The 23,428-nt window shown below is 40.0% G+C and overlaps 1 protein-coding gene across 3 annotated transcripts in view; it reads left to right on the forward strand.

Annotated features, from left to right (window-relative positions):
• Positions 1 to 4,539: 4,539 nt before the first annotated feature.
• Positions 4,540 to 23,428, forward strand: part of CCDC81 (coiled-coil domain containing 81) — a 44,610-nt gene continuing 25,721 nt past the window's right edge. Inside the window, exons 1-6 of one of the 3 annotated variants that reach the window (XM_045071442.1) lie at positions 4,540 to 4,657; positions 4,832 to 5,038; positions 13,713 to 13,774; positions 15,634 to 15,790; positions 19,466 to 19,722; positions 22,331 to 22,410. In XM_045071442.1, coding sequence (XP_044927377.1) covers positions 4,960 to 5,038; positions 13,713 to 13,774; positions 15,634 to 15,790; positions 19,466 to 19,722; positions 22,331 to 22,410 — 635 coding nt within the window. In that variant the 5' untranslated portion in view covers positions 4,540 to 4,657; positions 4,832 to 4,959. Of the gene's footprint in view, positions 4,702 to 4,831; positions 5,039 to 13,712; positions 13,775 to 15,633; positions 15,791 to 19,465; positions 19,723 to 22,330; positions 22,411 to 23,428 lie in introns of all 3 variants that reach the window. The other 2 variants (XM_004763539.3, XM_045071443.1) reach the window with 2 other exon arrangements.

Raw genomic sequence — 23,428 nt, forward strand, 5'->3', positions numbered from 1 at the left:
CCCTCTTAAGAAGGCATTTCTAGAGTAATTTTGCTCATTTATTGAATTTTCAATTTACACATTGACTTCAGAACCCAATCCTGATTTTAAAACTTTCTTCAATAAATATTTGTTAAATGGCAAATGAATGGTGTAGGGATTTTCTTCTGCTGTGTTCCTCTTACCAGCTAGCAAAGTGCTTGACACATAGTAGATACTTAATAGATCAGGGTTCGATTATTTATTGAAAATTTTTATTCTGTGCTGTGTAATACTAAACAAAAATTTTACAAATTGTTTTCTTTTTTTACTAGGTTTCCAAGTTGCCTTTAATACAAACCACTGAATACTGCGTATGCTTTGGGGTCTGGTTAAAATGACTGCCCATTTAATGTGGGTTTTGCAAAGTGAGTTGAAGTTTGCAGAAAAGTATATGTATATTAAAGTACTTTGGAAAACTTTGGCTCTCTTTGTTTCCTTCAGTGTTTTCACACAACACTGCACTCTGCTTTTACCTCTCTCTGTCTTCTGTTTCTCTTTCTTTGGCAAATTACCTTTAAAATGTTAACACTAGGATAATCCATGCTCTTGGTAAACAGTAAATAAAGAAGAAAAGTTAACCTAAAAGTTCTCTGAACTCTTCCCTCTCCACATACAATTCCACACTATCCAAAAATAACCACTGTTAATATCTCTCTCCTCAAATATTCTATGAATTTATGTACATATATGAATATATATCCTTATATGTATATGTATACTTGAAACAATAGTATCATATTATTAATATTATTCTGCAACAAGTTTTCACTTAATGTATCTTGAAACTTTTAAAATGCCTGCACATAAATGTACAGCTTTCTTTTAAGCAATCCCTTCAAAATGTATTCCAAAGTATAATTTACCATTTAACTAATTCCCCATGATGGTTATCTTAGGTTAATTCTAATAATTAGCATTACCAACAATGTTGAATGTGTATATGTCTTTGTCTGTATCATGCAGGTGTATCCAAAGAACAAATTCTAAGTAGTAGAATTGCAACGTTTGCCTGAGCTTTGTTATCAACTAAAGGGTATGTATTTTCGGGAGACATGTTTGTAACTTATTCAAAGTTGCTAGTGAACACTGGGTCACATACGTCTCCACAGCCTCTTTTGTCAAGAGACCTTTGGTAAAAGGAAAAGATGTTCAAGAATGGTCTTTTGCCGGGCGCCTGGGTGGCTCAGTGGGTTAGGCCGCTGCCTTCGGCTCGGGTCATGATCTCGGGGTCCTGGGATCGAGTCCCGCGTCGGGCTCTCTGCTCAGCGGGGAGCCTGCTTCCTTCTCTCTCTCTCTCTGCCTGCCTCTCAGTGTACTTGTGGTTTCTCTCTGTCAAATAAATAAATAAAATCTTTAAAAAAAAAAAAAAAAAAAAAAAAAAGAATGGTCTTTGCCTTCATCATTTGTAGATCCTCCTTTGGTCATCTATAATTCATTAATAATCAACAGTCATTCATAACCATTTTTTTGAAACTGAAGACAGTTTTTCTGGAGACTAGAAGTATCATCACCATGTTTAAATCAATCTAATCTATTATTCTAAGAAACTAATATTTTTTTCATTTTTGTTATCTTTTTTTTTTTTAAAGATTTATTTATTTATTTGACAGAGAGAGAACACAAGTAGGCAGAGAGGCAGGCAGAGAGAAGGAGGAAGCAGGCTCCCTGCTGAGCAGAGAGCCCGATGCGGGACTCGATCCCAGGACCCTGAGATCATGACCTGAGCCGAAGGCAGCGGCTTAACCCACTGAGCCCACCCAGGTGCCCTCATTTTCATTATCTTAAGATTGAATAATAATGCTGATATGACCACTAAAAATTAGCCTACTCAGCAAGTGTCCAGACAACTGGTACAAAAGAGTTTGCCCATTGTTTGCTGCTGATCCATTCAACAATCTTCCTTGCTTATTTCCCCAAAGAATTTAAGACAACCTATTCTGCGAAAGACAAGTGCTTGAAGACTAAACACCATCATAGACTAAGGATAGAAGGCAGGTGGTAAAAGAGAGAGTGGGAGAAAATTATTTTTTCAAGAAACTACTTTATGAAAGTCCTAAAACCTAGTTCTGAACTTCTTAGTAGAAGATAGAGAAAACCTGAGTTATGGAACCTGTCATTTTTAATGTATTTTTAAAAAGATTTTATTTATTTATCACAGAGAAAGAGATCACAAGTAGGCAAAACAGCAGGCGGGGGGGGGGGGTAAGCAGGCTCCCTGCTGAACAGAGAGCACAATGCCGGGCTTGATCCCAGGACCCTGGGATCATGACCTGAGCAGAAGGCAGAGGCTTAACCCACTGAACCACCCAGGCACCTTGAGCTTATCATTTTTTCTTTTTTAAAGATTTTATTTATTAATTTGACAGAGAGAAATCCCAAGTAGACGGAGAGGCAGCCAGAGAGAGAGGGAAGCAGGCTCTCCGCTGAGCAGAGAGCCCGATGCGGGACTCGATCCCAGGACTCTGAGATCATGACCTGAGCCGAAGGCAGCGGCTTAACCCACTGAGCCACCCAGGTGCCCTGAGCTTATCATTTTTTAGCACAGATTTTCTCAGTCCTAATAGATACAATGATTCTTTTCTGCAACAAATATTTTGCCTGAATGCCTTGTTACTATCCTGAAGTGAGGTTTGTAGATAATACAGCTTATTTACCTATACCATTTAAAAGTGAATATAAAGGGAGCCCCTGGATGGCTCTGTAGGTTAAACATCTGACTCTTGATCTCAGCTCAGGTCTCAACGTCAGGATCATGCGTTCAAGCCCCACCTTGAGCTCCATGTTGGGCGTGGAGCCTCCTTAAAAAGAAGTGAATATAAAGTCCAAATTCTAGTATAATGTAAGTAATGTATAGTAAAATAATATATATTTTAATGTACACATGTCTAGGCATGACTATGCTGGAAGGCCAGTGAAGTTGCCACATGCTTTTACCAACAGAAAGGATCACTGTGAATGCCACAACAGCAAATGCAGTCTGGCTCTGCTGTGTTGGCTACTCAGATGCCACCAGCCTCATCGATCATAATGATTATAGTTTTCCTAAATAGGAAGAACTCTTCTAAATTCCTAAAAAAGAAAAGGCATAATCTTAAATCCTGAACAAAAGGGCATAATTCCCAACTTTCCTTGGATTTTGGATTTCTAGGAAATTAAGTGATACTGAAATTAAGGAAAAACTTCTTTGTATTTGCACTTAAAGTGTTTTTTTTTTCCCCCCTAGGTTCATAAGCAGCCTCCTTTTTTCTTACATGGGGACGTCTGATGAGATATTTCACCATAGTGGGACAGTCTTCACTGTATAGGATTGTCCTGTACATTGCAGGCCATCAGGCCTCCCTAGTTTCTGTTCACACTAAGTGCCAGAGTTTCTCCCTCCCACCAACACTGCAACAGTCACGTTGGAAATCTTCTTGGCCTGTGTTAAAATCTGCACTTCCCATGACCCAGTAGTCTACTCCTAATTATCTACACATCAGAAATGAGTATGTACGTGCATCACAGTTTTGTTCAAGAATATTTGCAGCACAGAGAAATGTACCTCCGAAACAAATAATACATTATATGTTAATTAAAAAAATATTTACAGCAACATTGTTCCTATTAGCCCCAAATGGAAGTAGCTCAGATGTTCCCTCAGCAGTGGAATGGATAAATTGTGCCACATTCACACCCAGGAATAATATGCAACAGTGAAGATGAAGAAATTGCTCCTGCAGAAGCTGTGGGGAATCTCACAAACATAATGTTGAATGACAGAGCCGCACACAAAATAATACATCCTATATGATTCCAAAAGTTCAAACACAGGCAAATAAATGTATAGCATTTGTGGAATAATGCCTGGAGAGGCAATGAGGTATTTCTGTGGTGGTAGAGCTTCCTTCCTCTCCCTACTTTCCTTTTTCCACGTATCATTTATTTGTTCCATAAGAAGTTAGTATTCTGCGGAACACTCTGGGAAAATAATTTTATGTGACTTCTGTTTTATTAACTCTCAGTTTACATAGAGAACCTCAGAGAGGTAGGGTATCTTCTCTAATTTTGAGTAGTGAGTGATGGATGCAAGAGGTGTTTCTTGACCTGGGTGGGGCTTATGTGTGTGTTCACTTTGGGATAATTCATTATCGGCAGAGGGAAGAGTATTAAAACAAGTCTGTAGGATGACATTCGTGTAGTGTAAAGGGAATTTAAAAAAAAGAAACGTCAGTTTCTCTCCCCAGTCCTCTGGCTGTCCATCTCCTCTGGAGAGAGCCCAGGGCAAAAACCAAACGCGAGAAAAAAAGTCCAGTTCAAACTGCAGTCCTCGCACAGATCTGGAGTCTCAAATGTGCACCACCAGGGTTAAAAGGTATTCCCAAATTGGTCCAAGGTGGTTCCAAAAGCGAGGAAGTCTCATCGCTGTCCAGGGTAAGAAGGGAAAGAAAAAACGTGAAGTTACTTCCCAACCTCGCTGTTGGAAGCTCCGGAATCACCAGGGCAACTGGGAGGGACCCATCATAGGAGGCGGGGCCGAGGCCATTCTTTGACACCCTAGCAACGCAGCAAGCCTTTGTCGCGTCCTAGCAACACACCTCGCCCTCCCTGTGGCCTCCGTCCTCCTTGCCGGCTCTAGGCTCCTGCTCACCCTCTCATGGTACCTCTCGGTGGCCCGGAGGGAGGGCTTGGATTTGCATACTGGTGCGGGACAGCTCTTGGGTTCCTGTGGTGGGAGTCACTCAGGGAAAGTCAGCACATGGAGGGAGGGACAGTGAGAAACAGCGTTTAAGAAAGAAAAAAAAATCAAGATTTGGTAATTTTTATTTTTAAGGCACATCCAAAGCTCTGAGGAGAGGAGATTGGAGGGTGGGAAAATCAATTTTGTACAAACTCCATATAAAGAAAGAAGAAGAGACCCATTGAGGACTGAGCACCAAGCCAACTAGAGACAGACCTGCAATGCTGGACACCATTGTCCCTTCCGTGCAAGACCTAGGCAGGCAGGTGCTGCCTACGCTGCTGTCGCTGAGCCAAGAGGGTAAGCGATGTGGGGTGAGGGCCCTGGGGGCTGGATCTTAACCCGCTTAGGGAAAGGCAGAAAATCTCCTTCCTTATCCTCTGGAGTGACCAGGTTGTCTTGGCAACCAGCTGGCAATCACAGCAGGCTTACACTGGATGCCCAGAGACGGTTTCTTTATTGACTGCCTTAATGAGGGAAAAAGGCCAGGTGAGGATTTTGATTAAAAGAAATAATGTCTTAACTTGGGGACTAGCACAAAGTAAGTGCTCAATAAATGTTAGCTGAAAACAACCACCCCAAATGGCTCCTTCCCAGACTTCATGAAAGAAAAGGCTACTTTTGTTGCCCTTGATGTTTTGGGGTTAAGTGAGAGGACCATAAAATGAACAGGGTGGTTGGAAGAAGAACTGGCAACGTCTTACAGAAAGCTTACTAGGCTTGATTAAAAACATTCTTTCTTGGAAGAATCCCCCTAAAGTGACACTGAGATGTCTGGAAGCAATGGGAGTCCTTGGTTTTCCGGAAATGGACACTATTGTTACTCTCAAGTCATTGTAACTTAGGGACGTTGTCTATGCTTTAACCAAATGACTTAAGAAGACAAAAATAAATAGGAGTAGATGCCTCTTTTCTTTCCCCTGCATCATTCCTATTTTTTCCTGTTATAATAATTCTAAAAGAAGCATTAAATATAATGGTTTTATGGATTAAAAATATTTGCCATATTTATAAATTTATATAGAATTTATTTATATGAGTAATTTTGAGAGCCTATTATGTGTTAGGTACTAGAGAACTGATGGTGAGCAAAAACCTTGGAATTTATTGTCTCTTGTGGGAAGAGATACACGTTAACCAAATAATCACAGAAATAAATACTACTTTACAATTAGTAAGTGCTATGGGTGCGGGTGCACGGTACACTGGGAACTTTTACTCAAGGCGAGGATGGGGATATGTGTCAAGATTTGCTGAAGAAGAGAAGATTCGAGCTGAGATGTGAAGAAGGAGTTGCTGTGAAATAGAGGAAACGGATCAGGGGAGTGGGGAGTGGAGGGAGGTGGTAGTGTGCCTGGCAGGGGGAATAACAAGAGCATGTTGGCAAGAGGGAGCCTGGTGTTACTGTGGTACTGAAGGGAAGTCAACATGGCTTCTCTGTAAGTGTGGGAGGTGAGTGTGTTCTAAAGGAGGCTGGAGAGAAATGGAGGGGTCAGGCAATGCATGTAAATCATATTAAGGATAGTGGTCCTTATTTTAAGTCTGATTAAAGGCCCCTAAGTGTTTTGCGTGAAGCTAAAGGAGGGGTTGAATGACACGATCAAGTTTGTGGGGTTTTTTGTTTTGTTTTAAAGATTTTATTTATTTGACAGGATCACGAGTAGGCAAAGAGGCAGGCAGAGAGAGAGGAGGAAGCAGGCTCCCTGCTGAGCAGAGAGCCCGATGCGGGGCTCGATCCCAGGACTCTGGGATCAAGACCTGAGCCGAAGGCAGAGGTTTTAACCCGCTGAGTCTCCCAAGCACCACAATCAAGTTTGTGTTTTGAAAAAGATTGCTCTGGTTTCCAAGTGAATGAATTGGAGGATTAAGAACACCTAGAACAGTAACTTAAGTGAGAATGAATGGTAGCTTGGTCTAAATTGGTAGCAGTAGAAGTGGAGAGAAGTAGACAGACTGTAAGGCTATTTAGAGACAAAATATACAGATTGTGGTGGTGGACTGGGTAGGAGGGTGAGAGAGAAAGGAAGTCTTAAGGATGAGTTCCGAGTTCTTGGCTTATATAATTGAATAGATGGTGATGACAGTCATTGCAATTGAAACCTTGGATTTAGGGCAAGATTTAAGGGAAGAAAGATGTTGGGTTTTTGTTTGTTATGTTTTTTAAAAATGTATTTATTTGAGAGAGAGAGAGAATCAAAGGGAGAGAGACAGCATGAGAGGGTAGAGGGTCAGAGGGAGAAGCAGACTTCCCGCTGAGCAGGGAGCCCTATGCGGGACCCGATCCTGGGACTTCAGGATCATGACCCAAGCTGAAGGCAGTCATTCAACCAACTGAGCCACCCAGGCACCCAGAAGATGCTGGTTTTGAGCATGCAAAGTGTCTCAGTGAGATATCCAAAGAGGCAGTGGGATACATGAGTCTAGAACCTAAAGATGGGGAGAGTTTCTAGGCTTCTAAAAAAACACTTGGTGGTGATTAAAGCCCTGAGCATGGATGTGAATGCTTAAGAGGAGTCTGGAGTGAAGAATGAAGGTCGAGGGCTGTACCTTTGAAAATTTCAACATTTTATTTATTTATTTATTTATAAGATTTTATTTATCCATTTGAGAGAGACAGACAGCATGAGCAGTGTGGGAGGGGAGGAGAGGGGAGAGGGAGAAGCAGACTTCTTGCTTAACAGGGGCCCCCATGCGGGACTTGATCCCAGGACCCTGGGGGATGACCGGAGCTGAAGGCAGATGCTTAACCGACTGAGCCACCCACGTGCCCCAAAATTCCAGCATTTAATGGCTAAGTTGAGGCAGGTGAACTTTCGAAGGAGAATGAGAGAATATGGTTGTACAGGTAGGAAGAAAACCCAGGAGACGGTAGTTGTCACAAAAGCTAACAGGAGAGGTGTTTAAAGGAGGACAGAGTGGTCATCGGCGTTACATGTGACTGAGGGGTCAGGGAGGTGAAAATTGAACATATCTACTTAATCTGTTGACAAGGAGACCATTGGTGACCTCAGCAAGAACTTTCTTTTTTTTTCTTTCTTTCTTTCTTTTTTTTTTATTCATTTGACAGACAGAGATCACAAGTAGGCAGAGAGGCAGACAGAGAGAGAGGGGGAAGCAGGCTCCCAGCCGAGCAGAAAGCTGGACGTGGGGCTCGATCCCAGGACCTTGGGACCATGACCTGAGCTGAAGGCAGAGGCTTTAACCCACTGAGCCACCCAGGTGCCCCACAGCAAGAACTTTCTTGGTTGAAGGACAGAAATAGAAGTCAAATAACTACTTATTAACATTCACAAATGACCCATTGTGAAGGAGATAAGGATAAAATTCCAATTTCAGGAAAACAAAAAAATTAATTTTTTCATATTAAGTCCTGTTGTTTCCATATGTTTCACTGAAGTTTAGTATTATGTAGTTATGGTACTTCGAAGGTCCTGTCATCGTTTTATGGATATGAACTGAATCAAACTTGTGAAGACTACATAGCTAGCAATCTTCGGAGGCAGGAAGGCTGTAGGTCTTCAGTGTGACACACTGATCTTTTCACTGCACTTTGCTCTGGGAATATGTTTCTATGTTTAGATCAGTCTTGAATATTTTGCTTTGTTTGTGTGTCAATATTTTAATTTTAGAAGATGTCTTATGAAGTCAGGGAGCTTATCTTTTATATTTGGTATTAATATCTATTTCTAGCATATATTATCCTATAATTTACATAATGGACACAGTTCTTTTTTATAATGATCATATATAAAACAGAGAATTCCTGCTACTTGGCACTGTTTAAAAATATGGTTTTGAATGCATAAAATGTTTAGAATTTGAAGTCAAATGATGGTTGAACTGAGTATAGAAGGTACGTCCAGGGATTATTTCTTTATAATAGTGAGTCATGGGATTTCAGTATTTGATTAAAATAAATAATTACCCCAGCTTTCTCTAAAATATAAAAATAGCATATTCTTTAGCTTGCTTCATAGACTGGATTACAGTTCTTTTTGTTTTGAGATTAAGTGATGCCCTCTCTGATTTTGGGATGCCAGAAAAATCAAAGTTAAAAATCATAGTTTGTAGGATATTCGAATCTACCTATTCCAGCTGAAGGGCAGGGCCCCAAAGCTTCCTAAAGGGAATAATGTGCGAGCCAAGTGACAAGATCATAACCAAGTTTTCCCTCTACTCTGCTTCATCCTACTGTGTTCCTCACTCTTGCCCACCACCATAGACAAAAGAATTCTACTTCTGGCAGCTAAGAACTAAGAAGGTCTTTCAACCAATCCCAATTGTGTGCTGAATTAAAATTTAAATGAATTAAAATTAAGAGCTTTCTCTTTTCTTCAGTAAGAAATAGCAAATTTCAGGGGTGCCTGGGTGGCTCAGTGAGTTAAAGCCTCTGCCTTTGGCTCAGGTCATGATCTCAGGGTCCTGGGATTGAGCATGCATTGGGCTCTCTGCTCAGTGGGGGGCCTGCTTCCCCCTCTCTCTCTGCCTGCCTCTCTGCCTACTTGTGATCTCTGTCAAATAAATAAATAAAATTTAAGGGACGCCTGGGTGGCTCAATTGGTTGGACGACTGCCTTCGGCTCAGGTCATGATCCTGGAGTCCCGGGATCGAGTCCCGCATCAGACTCCCAGCTCCATGGGGAGTCTGCTTCTCTCTCTGACCTTCTCCTTATTCATGCTCTCTCTCACTATCTCTCTCTCAAGTAAATAAATAAAATATTTTTAAAAAATTTAAAAAAATAGCAAATTTCAGTTTCAAATAATAAACTCTGCTCTTGCATAACTTTGCCCATTAGATTGTATGGAGTAAAATGACATGACTTGAATATACCATCCAAATGAAGAAAGGTAATCCTCAAATTTCCAGTTAGGCTCAGTCAAGTCTTTTCAAGCTATATAGATTCTCCACGCTCTAATTAAATCATTTCCTTTTGGTATAGATTGTTTTCCTGAAATTTGAGCTGCATATCATGAGTCTAGGTGAAAGACTTAATAGTTTTGACTTTAAAAACTCTGAAAGGTCTCCCTGTAAATCTGGGTATTATGAAGATTCTGTCTTGTTAATAAATTAATGACCTTTTTGGTCATGATGAAAATTTTAATTCAGCATACAATTGGGATTGGTTGAAAGATCTTCTTAGTTCTTAGCTGCCAGAAGTAGAATTCTTTTGTCTATGGTGGTGGGCAAGAGTGAGGAACACAGTAGGATGGAGCAGGGTAGAGGGAAAACTTGGTTATGATCTTGTCACTTGGCTCGCTGTAGCATGCAACCCTAGTTTTCTTCGTGGGTGAGTGAATTTTCATCACCCAGCTTGTTCCCCGATGCCGATGAGAATCACTACTACTTCTCATTGCCTAACCTATTCCTCCTCTGGCATATTAATTAAAATACTTATAACCCTGATATATTGGAATTACAAGATTGCAATTTCCCTGCTTTAGCTAGTGGTTTAAGCCATTAGAAATAAAAGTTGTATATTACGCTAAGCAAAATATGTCCAATCAGAGAAAAACAGTTATCATATGAGCTCACTGATATGTGGAATTTAATAAACAAAGCAGAGGATTGTAGGGGAAGAGAGGAAAAATGAAACAAGATGAAACCAGAGAGGGAGATAAACCATGAGAGACACTTAATCATAGGAAATGAACTGAGGGGTGCTGGAGCAGGGGCGGATGGAGGGAGGGGGTGACTGGGGATGGACATTGAGGACATGCAATGGAATGAGCACTGAGTATTACACAAGACTGATGAATCACAGACTAGTACCCCTGAGACAAATAATCCATTATATGTTAATTAATTGAATTTAAATTTTTAAAAAGGAAAAAAAGTAATAAAAGGTATAGCAATAAATCAAGCAGTTTCCAAAGTGAAAAGAGAATTGGTCTTTATCACCAACTGTGTCCATATCCTAAAGTGGCAACCTGGTAAATGTTACTGTTCTTGATCTTTTATTTTGAGAATTAAATATAACACTCTTTTTTTTTTTAAAAAGATTTTTTTTATTTATTTATTTGACAGAGAGAGAGAGAACAAGTAGGCAGAGAGGCAGGCGGAGAGAGAAGGAAGCGGGCTCCCTGCTGAGCAGAGAGCCCGATGCGGGACTCGATCCCAGGACCCTGAGATCATGACCCTGAGATCATGACCTGAGCCGAAGGTAGCGGCTTAACTCACTGAGCCACCCAGGCGCCCTAAATATAACACTCTTGATTTGCAAAGAGTTCCTCAATGAAAAGTATCTTTTTTTTTTTTTTTAAAGATTTTATTTATTGAGAGAGCACACATGCACACGCTGGGGGAGGGGCAGAAGGAGAGAGAATCTGAGCGCAGAACCCAACAAGGGGCTGGATCCCACAACCATGAGATCTTGACTGGAGCTGAAATTGAGAGTCAGATGCTCAACCAACTGAGTCACTCGGGTTCCCCCGGAAAGTATCTTCAATACACATCATTGGGTTTGGAATGGAGATGTCAACACAGACTTAATTTTCTGTATTTCTTTTTCTTTTCCAGGTTTAAAAATTTTTTAAATTTGCATATTTAAAAATTGTGAATTCCCATGATTAAAATTGTTGAACAAAAAAAATGGCACTCTGATTAAACTGCATTTTACAGACTGCAGGACACCTTGAACCAGCTGCATTTTTTACTCTAGATTTCACGGTCTTCCCACCCAGCTTCTTCCTTCACCAACATCCAAGTTCTTTTCCTTGCCTGCCAGCCAGACAGGCAGATGGGAGAGGCAAGCGCAGCTTTCACTGTCAGTAGTTCTTGATTCTTTAATGTGAAAAGGGGCAGCACAGCCACTTAAACTGGATCCAATGTCTTTGCCTCTGACAAAGTTAAACAGCTGAAAAGAAGTAAGAAAGCAATGCTTGTGGAACGTGCCATGCATGTTCAGCTGCACACGCCTCATTAAGATTCCCTGCTTGCTTCTCCTGTTCAGTCGTTTCTCTTGAAGGCAGTGGATTTTTCTTCTGTGTTTCTGCCTTCTTCAATTTCAACTTACTGAATTTCTCTCTCTAAGTCCTGTCGGGGCTGTCAGACTTGTTTGCAGAGGAAGCAGAATGAGGTACACAAGCCAGCGGAGTCCATCCTGTACCGTGGCTGCCACCAAGTCTCTGTATTTCTAAATATTGGTTATACCTAGAGCATATCCTCATATCCCATATTTAACACTTGTTATTGGCAACTACTTATTTTTCTGCCACATTTTTTGGGGGGGGAACATATCTCAGAACAAGAAAAACATAGAAGACCTCTCTCTGATCATTCAGAGCAGATAGGGAGAAGTCTACACACTGATTCAAGACTTTGGGTCCCTCCCCTAAGTTCAGTTGTTAAAAATTATTGTTTTAGAGATAATATTAGTATATTTGTTACAGTAAGTTAGGTACAGTAAATTAGGTACATTTGAAGCAGTAAATTAGGATTAGGCAGGAGGTCTGCAGAGCCCTCGCAGCAGAACGGTGACAGCTTGTCATCTTAAGAGTGACAAATGAGAATGAAAAGCAAGTCAAAAATTAAGCAAAAACATGGTGATGATTTTGCAATATAGACAAATATCAAATAATGTTGTACACTTGAAACTAGTATAATATGTGTCAATTGAATCTCAATTAAAAAGAATGTGTATTTTTATAGGTTTAGTGATGATGTTTTATGGGCATAAGACATTTAAAGATTTTATTTTATTTATTTGACAGAGAGAGAGAGATCACAAGTAGGCAGAGAGGCAGGCAGAGAGAAAGGGGGAAGCAGGCTCCCTGCTGAGCAGAGAGCCCGGTGTGGGGCTCCATCCCAGGACCCTGAGACCATGACCTGAGCTGAAGGCAGAGGATTAACCCACTGAGCCACCCAGGCACCCCTGGGCACAAGACATTTAAAAAATATAGAAGGCTACTGTATGCTACTCACTGTTGATGGTACACCAAGACTCAGTGCACCAAAGAACTTAAGTCCCTGCTGTCATGGAGTTTATTGTCTGGGCAGGGTTGTGCAGAAAGATCACATGTGCACACACACACATACACACCCCATTTGGGAGTACTCCCCACCTCCCAAAAGAATTAAGCAAAACAGAAGTATAGGGACACTTAATATATAGACAACAGCCTCTCATGCCTCAGTGGTGCTTGGCTTTATTCCTGTGTTATAGGATGGCATACGAATGAAGGTTTATCAGATGGCACAGAGTAGACACTCCATAAATGCTTTTTGAATGTCATCAAAACAAGGAGAGGGTGAAATAGGTGATGGGGACAAGGGGGTGAACTTGTGATGAGCACCGGGTGTTGTAGGGAAGTGTTGAATCACTAAATTGTACACCAGAAACTAACATTACGTTATATGTTAACTAACTGGAATTTAAATAAAACTTTATTATTTTTTAAAAGATTTTTATTTATTTATTTATTTGACAGAGAGAGAGCGAGAGAGAAAGGTCACCAGTAGGCAGACAGAGGGGGGAAGCAGGATCCCCGCCGAGCAGAGAGCCGGATGCAGGGCTCCATCGCAGGACCCTGAGATCATGACCTGAGCCAAAGGGAGAGGCTTAACCCACTGGGCCACCCAGGCGCCCCTAAATAAAAACTTAAAACAAGTCTAGATTATACTTGGCTAGCTCTATTTATAGGATAAAAGGAACTCTGTCACACTTTTACAGAATTTATAGAATTTCCTTTATAGAATTAAAAGGTGTGTGATAGAGTTCCCTTTATCCTAGAAAGATTTTACTCAAAAGTTTATTGTATTATTATTATTATTAAGCACATTTTTGGAACTTAAAAGGGGGAGCTTTAGCTATTAGGAAAATTAACTTTGAGGAATGACCTTACTTTCTTCCAATTCTAAATTAATTGGGAATTACTATTATTTGATTCTGCATTTCATATTTACTTTTTTATACTAGCACCAGATACTATCACATGAATGCTTAAATAAATTATTTTTTATTTCCTTTGAATTTCAGAAGTCTCTGCTATATGGGCAAATGTGTCAGAATTTGTGGAACGGCAGCTATCCCTGCACAAGGTAGGATTTATACTTTAATGCAAGAGTCCAAAGGATCTTTCCTTCTTAGTCTTGTATAATTTTGCTGTGAGCAAGATAGCAGACTTTACAGCCATCCTAATTTAACTTTCAGTCTTGTGATTTTATGATGCTCCCACTTTGACTTATGGATAGTAGATTTAACAAACACGGATTTTATTCTTACATTAATGAGTTTTTAAGAGTTCTACTCTTCTAGTGATACCAAGCACTGACTAACCTGGCTATGTGTAGAGGAACTAGATAAATTCTATTTATCTGTGATCAGATAGTTCCTGGCGTATCTATAGAAGGATATATTGCTTCCTGTCTTGCTTCCTTGCAGGGAATGGCTTTTCATTAAAATACAAGGAGACAGTGAGGGACTGAACTCAACTTGCCCAAAATGAGAAATCTTGGCCTGCCTTGAGTTTGGATGCTGTAGAACTGGTCAGAACTTTGAGAAGTTTGGAGGGGTGTTGGGAAGTTGTGGAACATTTATATGCTACCCAGAGGTCTCAATACGGCAGCCCTTGGGCCGAATTCATCCTTCAAACTTTTGTTTGTTCTGATAATTTGAATTTGTCATCACCACCTAAAATTTGGAGAGTTTATATAAAGTTTTGCATCTGTTCTCTCTTTTCTTGAAAAATCAGCAGATTTAACAATACCAGTTTTTCCATGCCTGCATGCTGACATTTCACTGGAGCCAACAATGGGCTCTAGCCTTTGGATGGGATTTGTACTTTCTAGTCACTGCAGTTTCTGGTTGGCTACCTTCACTCCCCTGCATTCTTTCATGGTGTATGTAGGCATTTGCAACCCTTGAGGTATGATATTTTCAGGGAGACAGAGACCCAGTTTGAGAGCGAAAAGCATTTGCTTCTACCTAGCAGCCAACATCATTCCACTGCAGCATATGCCTAGGATGCTGGATTGTCTGATTTTAAATGAGAGACAAAACCTAAAAGATAGAATGGGAAAGTAGAGATTCTTATGGCCTCTTAAATTACCTCTTTCTAATGGCAAATGATTAAAATTTGGAATTTCACACAATTTAGGACAAGAGGAATCTTTAAATTTTTTAATTAATTATTTTAAATAATATATAATGTATTACTTGACCCAGGGGGTACAGGTCTGTGAATCGTCAGGCTTACACATTTCACAGCACTCACCATAGCACATACCCTCCCCAATATCCATAACCCAACCACCGTCTCCCTACCCTGTCCCCCAGCAACCCTCAGTTTGTTTTGTGAGATTAAGAGTCTCTTATGGTTTGTCTCCCTCTCAATCCCATCTTGTTTAATTTTTTCCTTCCCTACCCTCAAGCCCCCTGGCTCTGCCTCTCAAATTCCTCCTATCAGAGAGAGAGAGAGAGAGAGAGAGAGAGTGGGTGTGAGTGGAGGTGTGTGAGGGGGATGGAGAGGCAGATGGAGAGGGAGAAGAAGACTCCTTGATGAGCGGGGAGCCCCACGGGGGGCTCCATTGGAGGACCCTGGGGTCATGACCTGGGCCAAAGGCAGACTCTTAACTGAGCCATCTAGGTACCCTGGACAAGAGGACTCTTAAATATAAATTAAAATTAGCAATGGCATCCATACAAGTTTTCTTAGTCCTCACAGCCTTTGAATGATGATGGAGATGGGAGATCTGATGTTGGAAGGATTGGATATCAATGTATTACATTTATATTTATATGAAAACTTAAAGTCATAACGTGCTATAGTTGTAGGAGATTGTAGAGATCATTGACTATTTAATGGTTAATTCTTTCCATGTTTTTTGGGATAATGGTACTAAGGGTTATTTTTCTGATTGTTGCTCTGTTTTTTTTCCCCCTTCCTTTTTTCTTGCAGGGAGTTCAGATTCCAGGACTTGGAACTTTCACTTTCATGAGACAAAAACTGGAGGTGGGAAACAACAAGTTTATTCTGATTCAGAGACCCATGTTTATCATGGCCGAGAAGTTAGTGCAGATTCATGGACTCAAGCAAAACAAAATATATATTCCTGGTAAACTTCTTCAACATTTAAGACGTTCTCAGAAAGTAACTGGCCTGGGGATGAAAATGAAAGGGCAAAGTGTGTCTACTTGGTACCTTATGGGTTTCTGATTTGAGGAGCTCAGTTTTCATGTGGAACCTTTGTGGGTGGGGGACAACACAGGAAATAATAGTCTTCCTGCAGGCCATTTCAAACCTCAGTAGCTTAAGAGGCAGGCCTGGGAAGACTTGAAGTGACGTCAAGGCAAATTTATATAAATGCCACATTACAGAGTTGTGCAGACTTTATTCACTTTTTTAGGCTCTAAGAAGTTAAAAATGGCTATTGAAAAAGTTAATTAGGGTCTCTGGTTAGAATTATCGTCCATGTTAGCTATGAAAAAAGACCTCTAACTGTTTCTATCATACATAATCTAAATTATTAAAATTTACAAGTGAGGTTAATAATTCCATAGATGAACACCTTGTATACCTCTCACACCCTAAAATCTTCCTTCCTTCCTCCCTCCCTCCTTCCCCCGCCTTCCTTTCTTCCCTCTTACCACAGATATTTACTGAGGGCCAACTATGTATCAGGCCTTGTTCTAGGACCTTGGAATACAGTGGTAGGCAAAACAGGCATGCCACCTGACACAGGATGCTTGCTTACGCTCCAGCTTTGGTGTGTGGACTTAGTGATGCCTGCTCTGGCTCCTTAGGGGCCTTTGGGGGCTTCCTTCCTGATTTCTGGGCTGTGTTCCTTTTGATCTTCCTTACTATTGGCTCCTGCATCAGACTGATAGATGGACAAAGAGAAACAGTCTACCCTCGAAGTCAGCAGGTAAAAAGGCTAAAACTTGCCTTTTGTGAACTTCCCTGAAAGTTAATTTTCAGACAAACTTCCCACCAAAAAGGAAAGATTGGAAAAACAAATAGCAACAAATTATACTTAGTTATGCATATAATCTATATGGTAGATTTGATGGACTGTTCAGATATTTTTACCTAGAGTTTTATGGACATATAATATCCTAATTCATCAAAAACCTAGCAAAGTGAAAAGATAGCCAATCTTTTTTTTTTTTTTTGACAAAAACATTTGCTCCTTAGAATTAGTTTACCATCATAGTATCCTGCAAAAAAGTAGTTTAGATCTGTAGTTTTTTTTTTTTTTAAAGATTACAGAATTATTTTTTTACAAGTTTGAAGAAATTTCAGAATTAAATATATATGCTTGAATTAATTCACAAAAACAGTTCTGTCTAGAGTTTACCTTTGGGGTTATGATTCTTCATCATTAATTAACTACGTAACTAAACATTATACAGTGAGTCTTAAAGATTGTCAAGACATAATTCTTCCTTTGAAGATCTCAGAATTTAGCATGGGAAATAAATATGAAAGCAGATGTTGCAACATGATTAAATGCTGTGAAAGCAGCATTGGTGAGAACTGGATCAAGTGTTAGGGGAGCTGAGAGGTGAGCATGCCCAACTTTGCTCGGGGAGAGTTAGGAAGATGACATGTATGGGACGTCTTAAAGGATGATAGGACTTTGCTGGCAGAGAAGCTATGGAAAATATTTCGGAAACAGTGTGAATGACTCAAGAATAAGAGAAGGAGTAAAGCCTATGAAAGGAGTAATGGGTACTTCTGTGTGGCCAGGGCATATGATTGTGGAGGCAAGTGGAGGGAGGTAAGACAAAAATGGTTGGTAGTGGTCAAATTGTGAGGGGCCTTTGGCATGATAAGGTGATAAAGTGATAAGTGATAAGGACTTCAGAATTCATCCTATAGACAATGAGGAGTCATTGAAAATTTTTGAGCGAGACTTGAATGTACTAATCCAGTTTTTAGTTTAGGAAAACAGTTCTTTTAATTACAGTAGTTTTGGGGGCACCTGGGTGGCTCAGTTGGTTAAGTGTCTGCCTTCTGCTTGGGTCATGATCTCAGGGTTCTGGGATTGAGCCCCACATGGGACTCCCTGCTCAGCAGGGAGTCTGCTTCTCCCTCTCCCTCTCCCCTTCCCCACTGCTCGTGCTTTGTCTCTGTTTCTCTCTCAAATAAATAGATCAATAAATAAATAAATAAATAAAATCTTTAATTACCGTAGTTTGGTGAAATATGATAGAAACCTGAATGAAGGCATTGGCAATCGGGAGGAAGATGAAGGAGTCAGTTCATGACATATTTTGTATGGAGAACTGATGGGATTTGGCTGCCAGTTGAGAGTGGTGGGTAGCGAGAAGCAGGGAGGTATTTAGCATGACTCAGATTTCTTGGAAAATACATATATGTTCTTGTCATTAGTGTCACAGGGAATGAAGGGGCAGGCGGGTTGGGATGGCAGGAGAAGTAATGAGTTCAGTTTTGGAGATGTTCAATTTGAAATTCCTGTAGGGATACTTAGGTAGAGAGAATTCCAGAGCTTGGGAGAGGGATGGAATCTAGAGGTCAAGATTTGGATTAATTTACCCAGGAGAGGTTTGAAATAAGGGGAAGAGACAGACAAGGACAAAGTCTTGTTTAAGACACACACACACACACACACACACTCACCAAGAAAACACCATCTTACTAGAAGTAGAAGAAGAAGGAAACAGCAATGGAGACCAAGGAAGAGGAAATTGGAGAACCAAGAATGGTGCCATGGATACAAGAGCAAAGAGAGGGCATGGCCAACAGAAGTTACAGAGCAGTCATGAGAGTGAGATTTACAATCTCTCCATCAGCTTGTCCATCCTGAGTTGATACTGTCCTTACTGAGATAAGTGGACTGGAAGATAGACTGAAGAGAAGCATTGGATGAATGGGAGGGGACAATCTAGAGGCAGGCATCAGAGCCTTTTCTTTTAAGACATTTACAAAAAATAAAAAGTAAAATAGAGGGTGGTCGTATAGAAGCACCATTAAGTTGTGCAGAAGACCGTGGGCTGATATATGTCTCGTAGTTATATTAATCCTCACCAGCCAGCACTATCAGACAGAAAAGCTGTAAAGTAATGCTTGCTGAATGAATGTTTAGAATGTTCTTATCTTACTCCTATCCTGTTCCTCTGTTACTGGATCTTGTTTCTTGCCCCTTTTTGGATTTATCATCTTGATCATCTTTGTTATTTACCCTCTTTTCTGACTGTTGTTCTAGTGGAACAGAACAATTGCTTATTTTTATGCTAGCTATAACCATATTCCTCTGCAGTATCATTTATGAACTTATTAGGGAGGAAAAGCAAGTTATCCAGTCTGATGCCCTCTGATAAGACAAACTTTCATTTGAAGGTAACTTCTATTGAAGATGACTATCTTTTCAAAACACTTGGCATTTATAGATATTTATAAACATTTCAAAATGGTGTGATAACTGGAGGAGATAGACAAATATTGCTGGAGTATGTCCTGAGAGAAGAAGGCTGACAACTTCAGAAAAACCTCTGATGAAGCGATGAAGTTAGTTATTACTGTGTCTCCAAGATAAAATCAAAAGCTTGTCTGCAGTACTGCTTAGAAAGCTAATTGTTCTTATTCTGAGAAAAAAAATATACATTTAGGGAAATTTGTGCCTATTACTGACTATTGATAAGGTACAACTAAGGGGTTCACATGGACAAGTCTATTTTTGAGTACTGAGAATTATTTGTGAGTGTATATGATATATTCTTGTTGTAATTTTCTACTTTTCCCCCCTACCCTGTCTTTACTCCTCTAGGTGATATTCCAGTTGTTCCACTTAATTTTGTCATGATATCCCTGGAGGGTCCATTTAGCAGGGATACAGTGGAAGGATGCGTGAAGGAGACATTGCTTTTTCTATCACGATCCATTTCCATCAAACGAAATGTGGAATTTACTTTCAAAGGAATCGGGGTCCTTGTGATTAAAGGCAACAAAGTGAAGATGAGATTTTATAAGGACTTCCTTTGTTCTGTGGATGGAAGTGGGACTTTGGCAAAAGCCCTAGCAAATGTAAATTAATGTTTTCCTTCTCCAAACCCCTCTCCCAATCATAGCTTTGAAATAAGTGTGTGTCATTATTAAGAAAAATTCAGGTGGAGTTGTGCCTGGGTGGCTCAGTCAGTTAAGTTACCAACCCTTGATTTCAGCTTAGGTCATAATCTCAGGGTCATGAGACTGAGTCCCACATTGGGCTCCATGCTCATTAGGGAGTCTTTGAGATTCTCTCTCTCCCTCTCTCTCTGCTCTTCCTCCGGCTTGCATGTACACACTCTCTCTCATAAATAAATAAATAAATCTTTAAGGAAAAAAAAAAAAGGAAAAATTCAGGTTGGCATATTTTAAATGGCACTTACCCCAAGTAAGAAGAAGTCTTTGTTTATAGATGACTAATTCTTTGACAAAGTTTAGAAGGACAAAGAAACTTTAAAATAAGTTTTGAGTCAATGCCAATTAAAAAATTTAAATAGTAATAGAAACATTCATAATTCTAAATATTTTATAGTACCTTATAGTTTAACAATTCTTCCACATGTATTATTTCACTTGTGGTTCAAAACTTTATCAAACTGCATTATTATCATCCTGATTTTATAAATGAGAAAAATGGAGGTCAGGTTATGTGGGGAGACTGAAGTCAGGATGCTATTAAGTGGTAGAACCAGATTTTATAATCATTCTATTTTTTTTTTCTTTCTGCTGGTTATAGCATTTTAATGAAAACCTACAGTGAATTGAGTCATGGAAATGTATCTTTCTTTAACTTTTTAAAAAACGATTTTATTTGTTTGACACAGAGAGATCACAAGTAGGCAGAGAGGCAGGCAGAGAGAGAGGGGGGAAGCAGGCTCCCCGCTGAGCAGAGAACCCGACATGGGGCTCGATCCCAGGACCCCAGGATCGTGACCTGAGATGGAGGCAGAGGCTTAATCCACTGAGTCACCTAGGTGCCCCTCTCTTTAGCTTTTAATTTGCCATATTGTGGAACAAATTTCTGACTGACTCCATCGTTGTTAACTGTTCTGTAACTGGTATGATCTTCATGCTAAGTTGGACGTAGCAGAATTTAAGGAGCTAGTGAACTAGTCAATCAGTGGGACTAAATGGATGCTTAACGTGCCCTAGGTTCACCTCTGGGAACCAACAAAGCTGGTATAAGTGAATTAGATTATCATAGAATATTAGATAATCCTGTGTCCCACAGAATAAAAGCCTGATTTTTAAGTCAAAAGGCTACAAAATTAAATTCTATAAATATGGTCAAATTCTACCCTTTATTTTATTCTCTCATGGAGCTCTGTTATAGGGACTTTAAGAGTTGTGCAAAGTGAGGCTGTTGGTGTTTTCTCCACAATCTGGTTTCATGCAGGATCTTAAAGAGAGGTACCGACCCTGTGTGTGTAAAGTGGAAACACACAAAGGTATAACCCTCTTTTTCCATGAAAACCCACCAGAAACAAGGCCAAAGCACTCACCCATCTCTAATCTTCAGGGATACTAGGGAACTCTTTAGCTTTAATAATGCATTTCTAAGAAAGGACAGCATTTTAATTGGCCTGCTGTACTCTAAGTCATAACTTTTAAGGAGCATTTTCCAGAAAGTAGTCCTGAGAGAGATCCTATGAAAAGAGGACCTGGAGGCCAAAGCCAATGGAGGACTGCTACATATATCAACCTCACACACAGAAGCACAAAGCACACAGGCCTGTTCAAGGGTCTGAGAAGTCTGGCTACAGAGAAGCCACTTTAACTGCCTGAATCATGAATCATGGAACTTTAGGTTAATCCAATACTTGTTAACATCTATAAAACACATTTTGGGAACTTGCTGTAAAGTGGTGAGAGTGATTGTTTCCCCCCCAAATGTCCCAGAACTTAAACCTGAGTGCTGTTCTGCAGAGTGGTTCTCTTAGGAAGCTGTGGGTTTATTTCAATGATGCTGCTTTTGGTGGAAACATATTTAAAACCTCTTTTTGGAAATTCCTTTCAAGCCTTTTGTAAACTGTGTCATTAATCCCAAAATAATTTTGTATATTATTCTATACTAGTATAATATGTAGTGTGATTACTGCCTAATGTAGTAATAATGATAATAGCTGCTATTTGTTGACTGCTGATCCTGTGCCAGCCACTTACATACAGTACCCCCAAATCCCATGAATTAGAGCCCATTGTTAGCCCCATATGCCCAGGGTCTAAGGCTACATAACTTTAACAATATGGAGATGTGAATATGAACCCACCAACTTCAAGCTCTTCTCTTAACCACCCAACTTTAGAGTTCTTTGGGTCAAGCATGAAATTAGCTTGCTTGTTCATTTTCCTGATAGTTTTTTTTTATTAAGTTGGCTCTCCTCTCAATGATGTGTAAAGGAAGCCATAAACTCCGAAGGCAATTTCCAAAGAGGCGATGGTTTGAGAAAAGGCAGCATCAGTGACGTTGGTATAGGACTACCTGGGTGGTAAGTGAAATAATTCCTCATTGACTTTCTAAGCTCTAGACTTTAAGCACTCAAAAAAGTAACAATAGAGAGTACCAGGGTAGCCTTGCCTGTGAGACGGCCGGTAGCTTAGATGTGTTTGTGTCCTGGTGTAAGCCTTTTCTGTCTCTGTCCTTCAGAGGCCTGGCACTGTGGACTCCGTGTTGTCTAGCAGAGAGATCTCAGGGAAGCGACCCAACAGTGTGCTTGCATTTCCAAGGTCAGTGCTTTGCTCCACAGGTTCCTCCAGGACAGCAATCCTTGTTGACTTATTAATGTGATTGGGTTGTGTTTCTCACCTTTTCTAGCTCATGCTGCTTTCAGTGTTCTTTCTCTCTCAGTGCTCCAGCAAAGAAGAATTTTATGCATACTTTCCATAGCTAAGATAGAAAACAATGCACAGACGATTTCTTTTTTATTTTATATTATTTTTTTTCCTGAGGTTTCAGCAATTCTAAACACCACTTGGTGCTCATCACAACAACTATACTCTTAATCTTCTTTATCTCACCACCCCCTCATCCACCTCCCTCTGGAAACCACCAGTTTATTCTCTGTATTTAAGAATCTGCTTTTTTTTTTTTTTTTTTTGGTCTCTTATTTTCTTTGTTTGTGGAACTCCTAAGTTCCACATATGAGTGGAATGATATGGTATTTGTCTTTCTCTGTCTGACTTATTTTACTTAGTATTGTACCTTCTAGATCCATATGGACTATTCATTTTTTAAACTACTTGTAGTTCCCTGGAAATTCTGATACTACCTCCCATCACCGTTAGTCCCTGCAATATAAGTGCAATTCTTCTTAGCTGCGGCGCTTTCTTCTACCTTCTATCACTTCCTCTGACCTAGCTTCCTCTTTCTGCAGTGTAGCCCACCTCCTGTCTACACTCTGATTTTTACCCCTCAAGCTGTAGGAGAGACAGGTAGAATAAAGGAACAACTTTATCTCAAGCATGCTGTGGGCATTACTGGTGACTGCTGCTGACATGATTATAATAATGATAATGATAGTAATAATAATAGTTGTCATCAATGGAACACTTAACTGTAGATGTCAGATACTGTTAAGCATTTTCTCAGTATTATTGTACTGAATCTTCACTACAGTGATGTAGGGTATGTATTATAGTTTTATCCATTTTATAGATGTACAAAATTAATTGTAATTTTAATTCTTCCCCCCCCCCTCCTTTTAACGAGTGAAACAACATGGTACAGTATTGAGAACACTGGAAC

The sequence above is a fragment of the Mustela putorius genome, unplaced genomic scaffold (genome assembly GCF_011764305.1).
Source record: "Mustela putorius furo isolate JIRA1106 unplaced genomic scaffold, ASM1176430v1.1 tig00003987_pilon_pilon_pilon, whole genome shotgun sequence".
NCBI classification, from domain to species: Eukaryota; Metazoa; Chordata; class Mammalia; order Carnivora; family Mustelidae; genus Mustela; species Mustela putorius.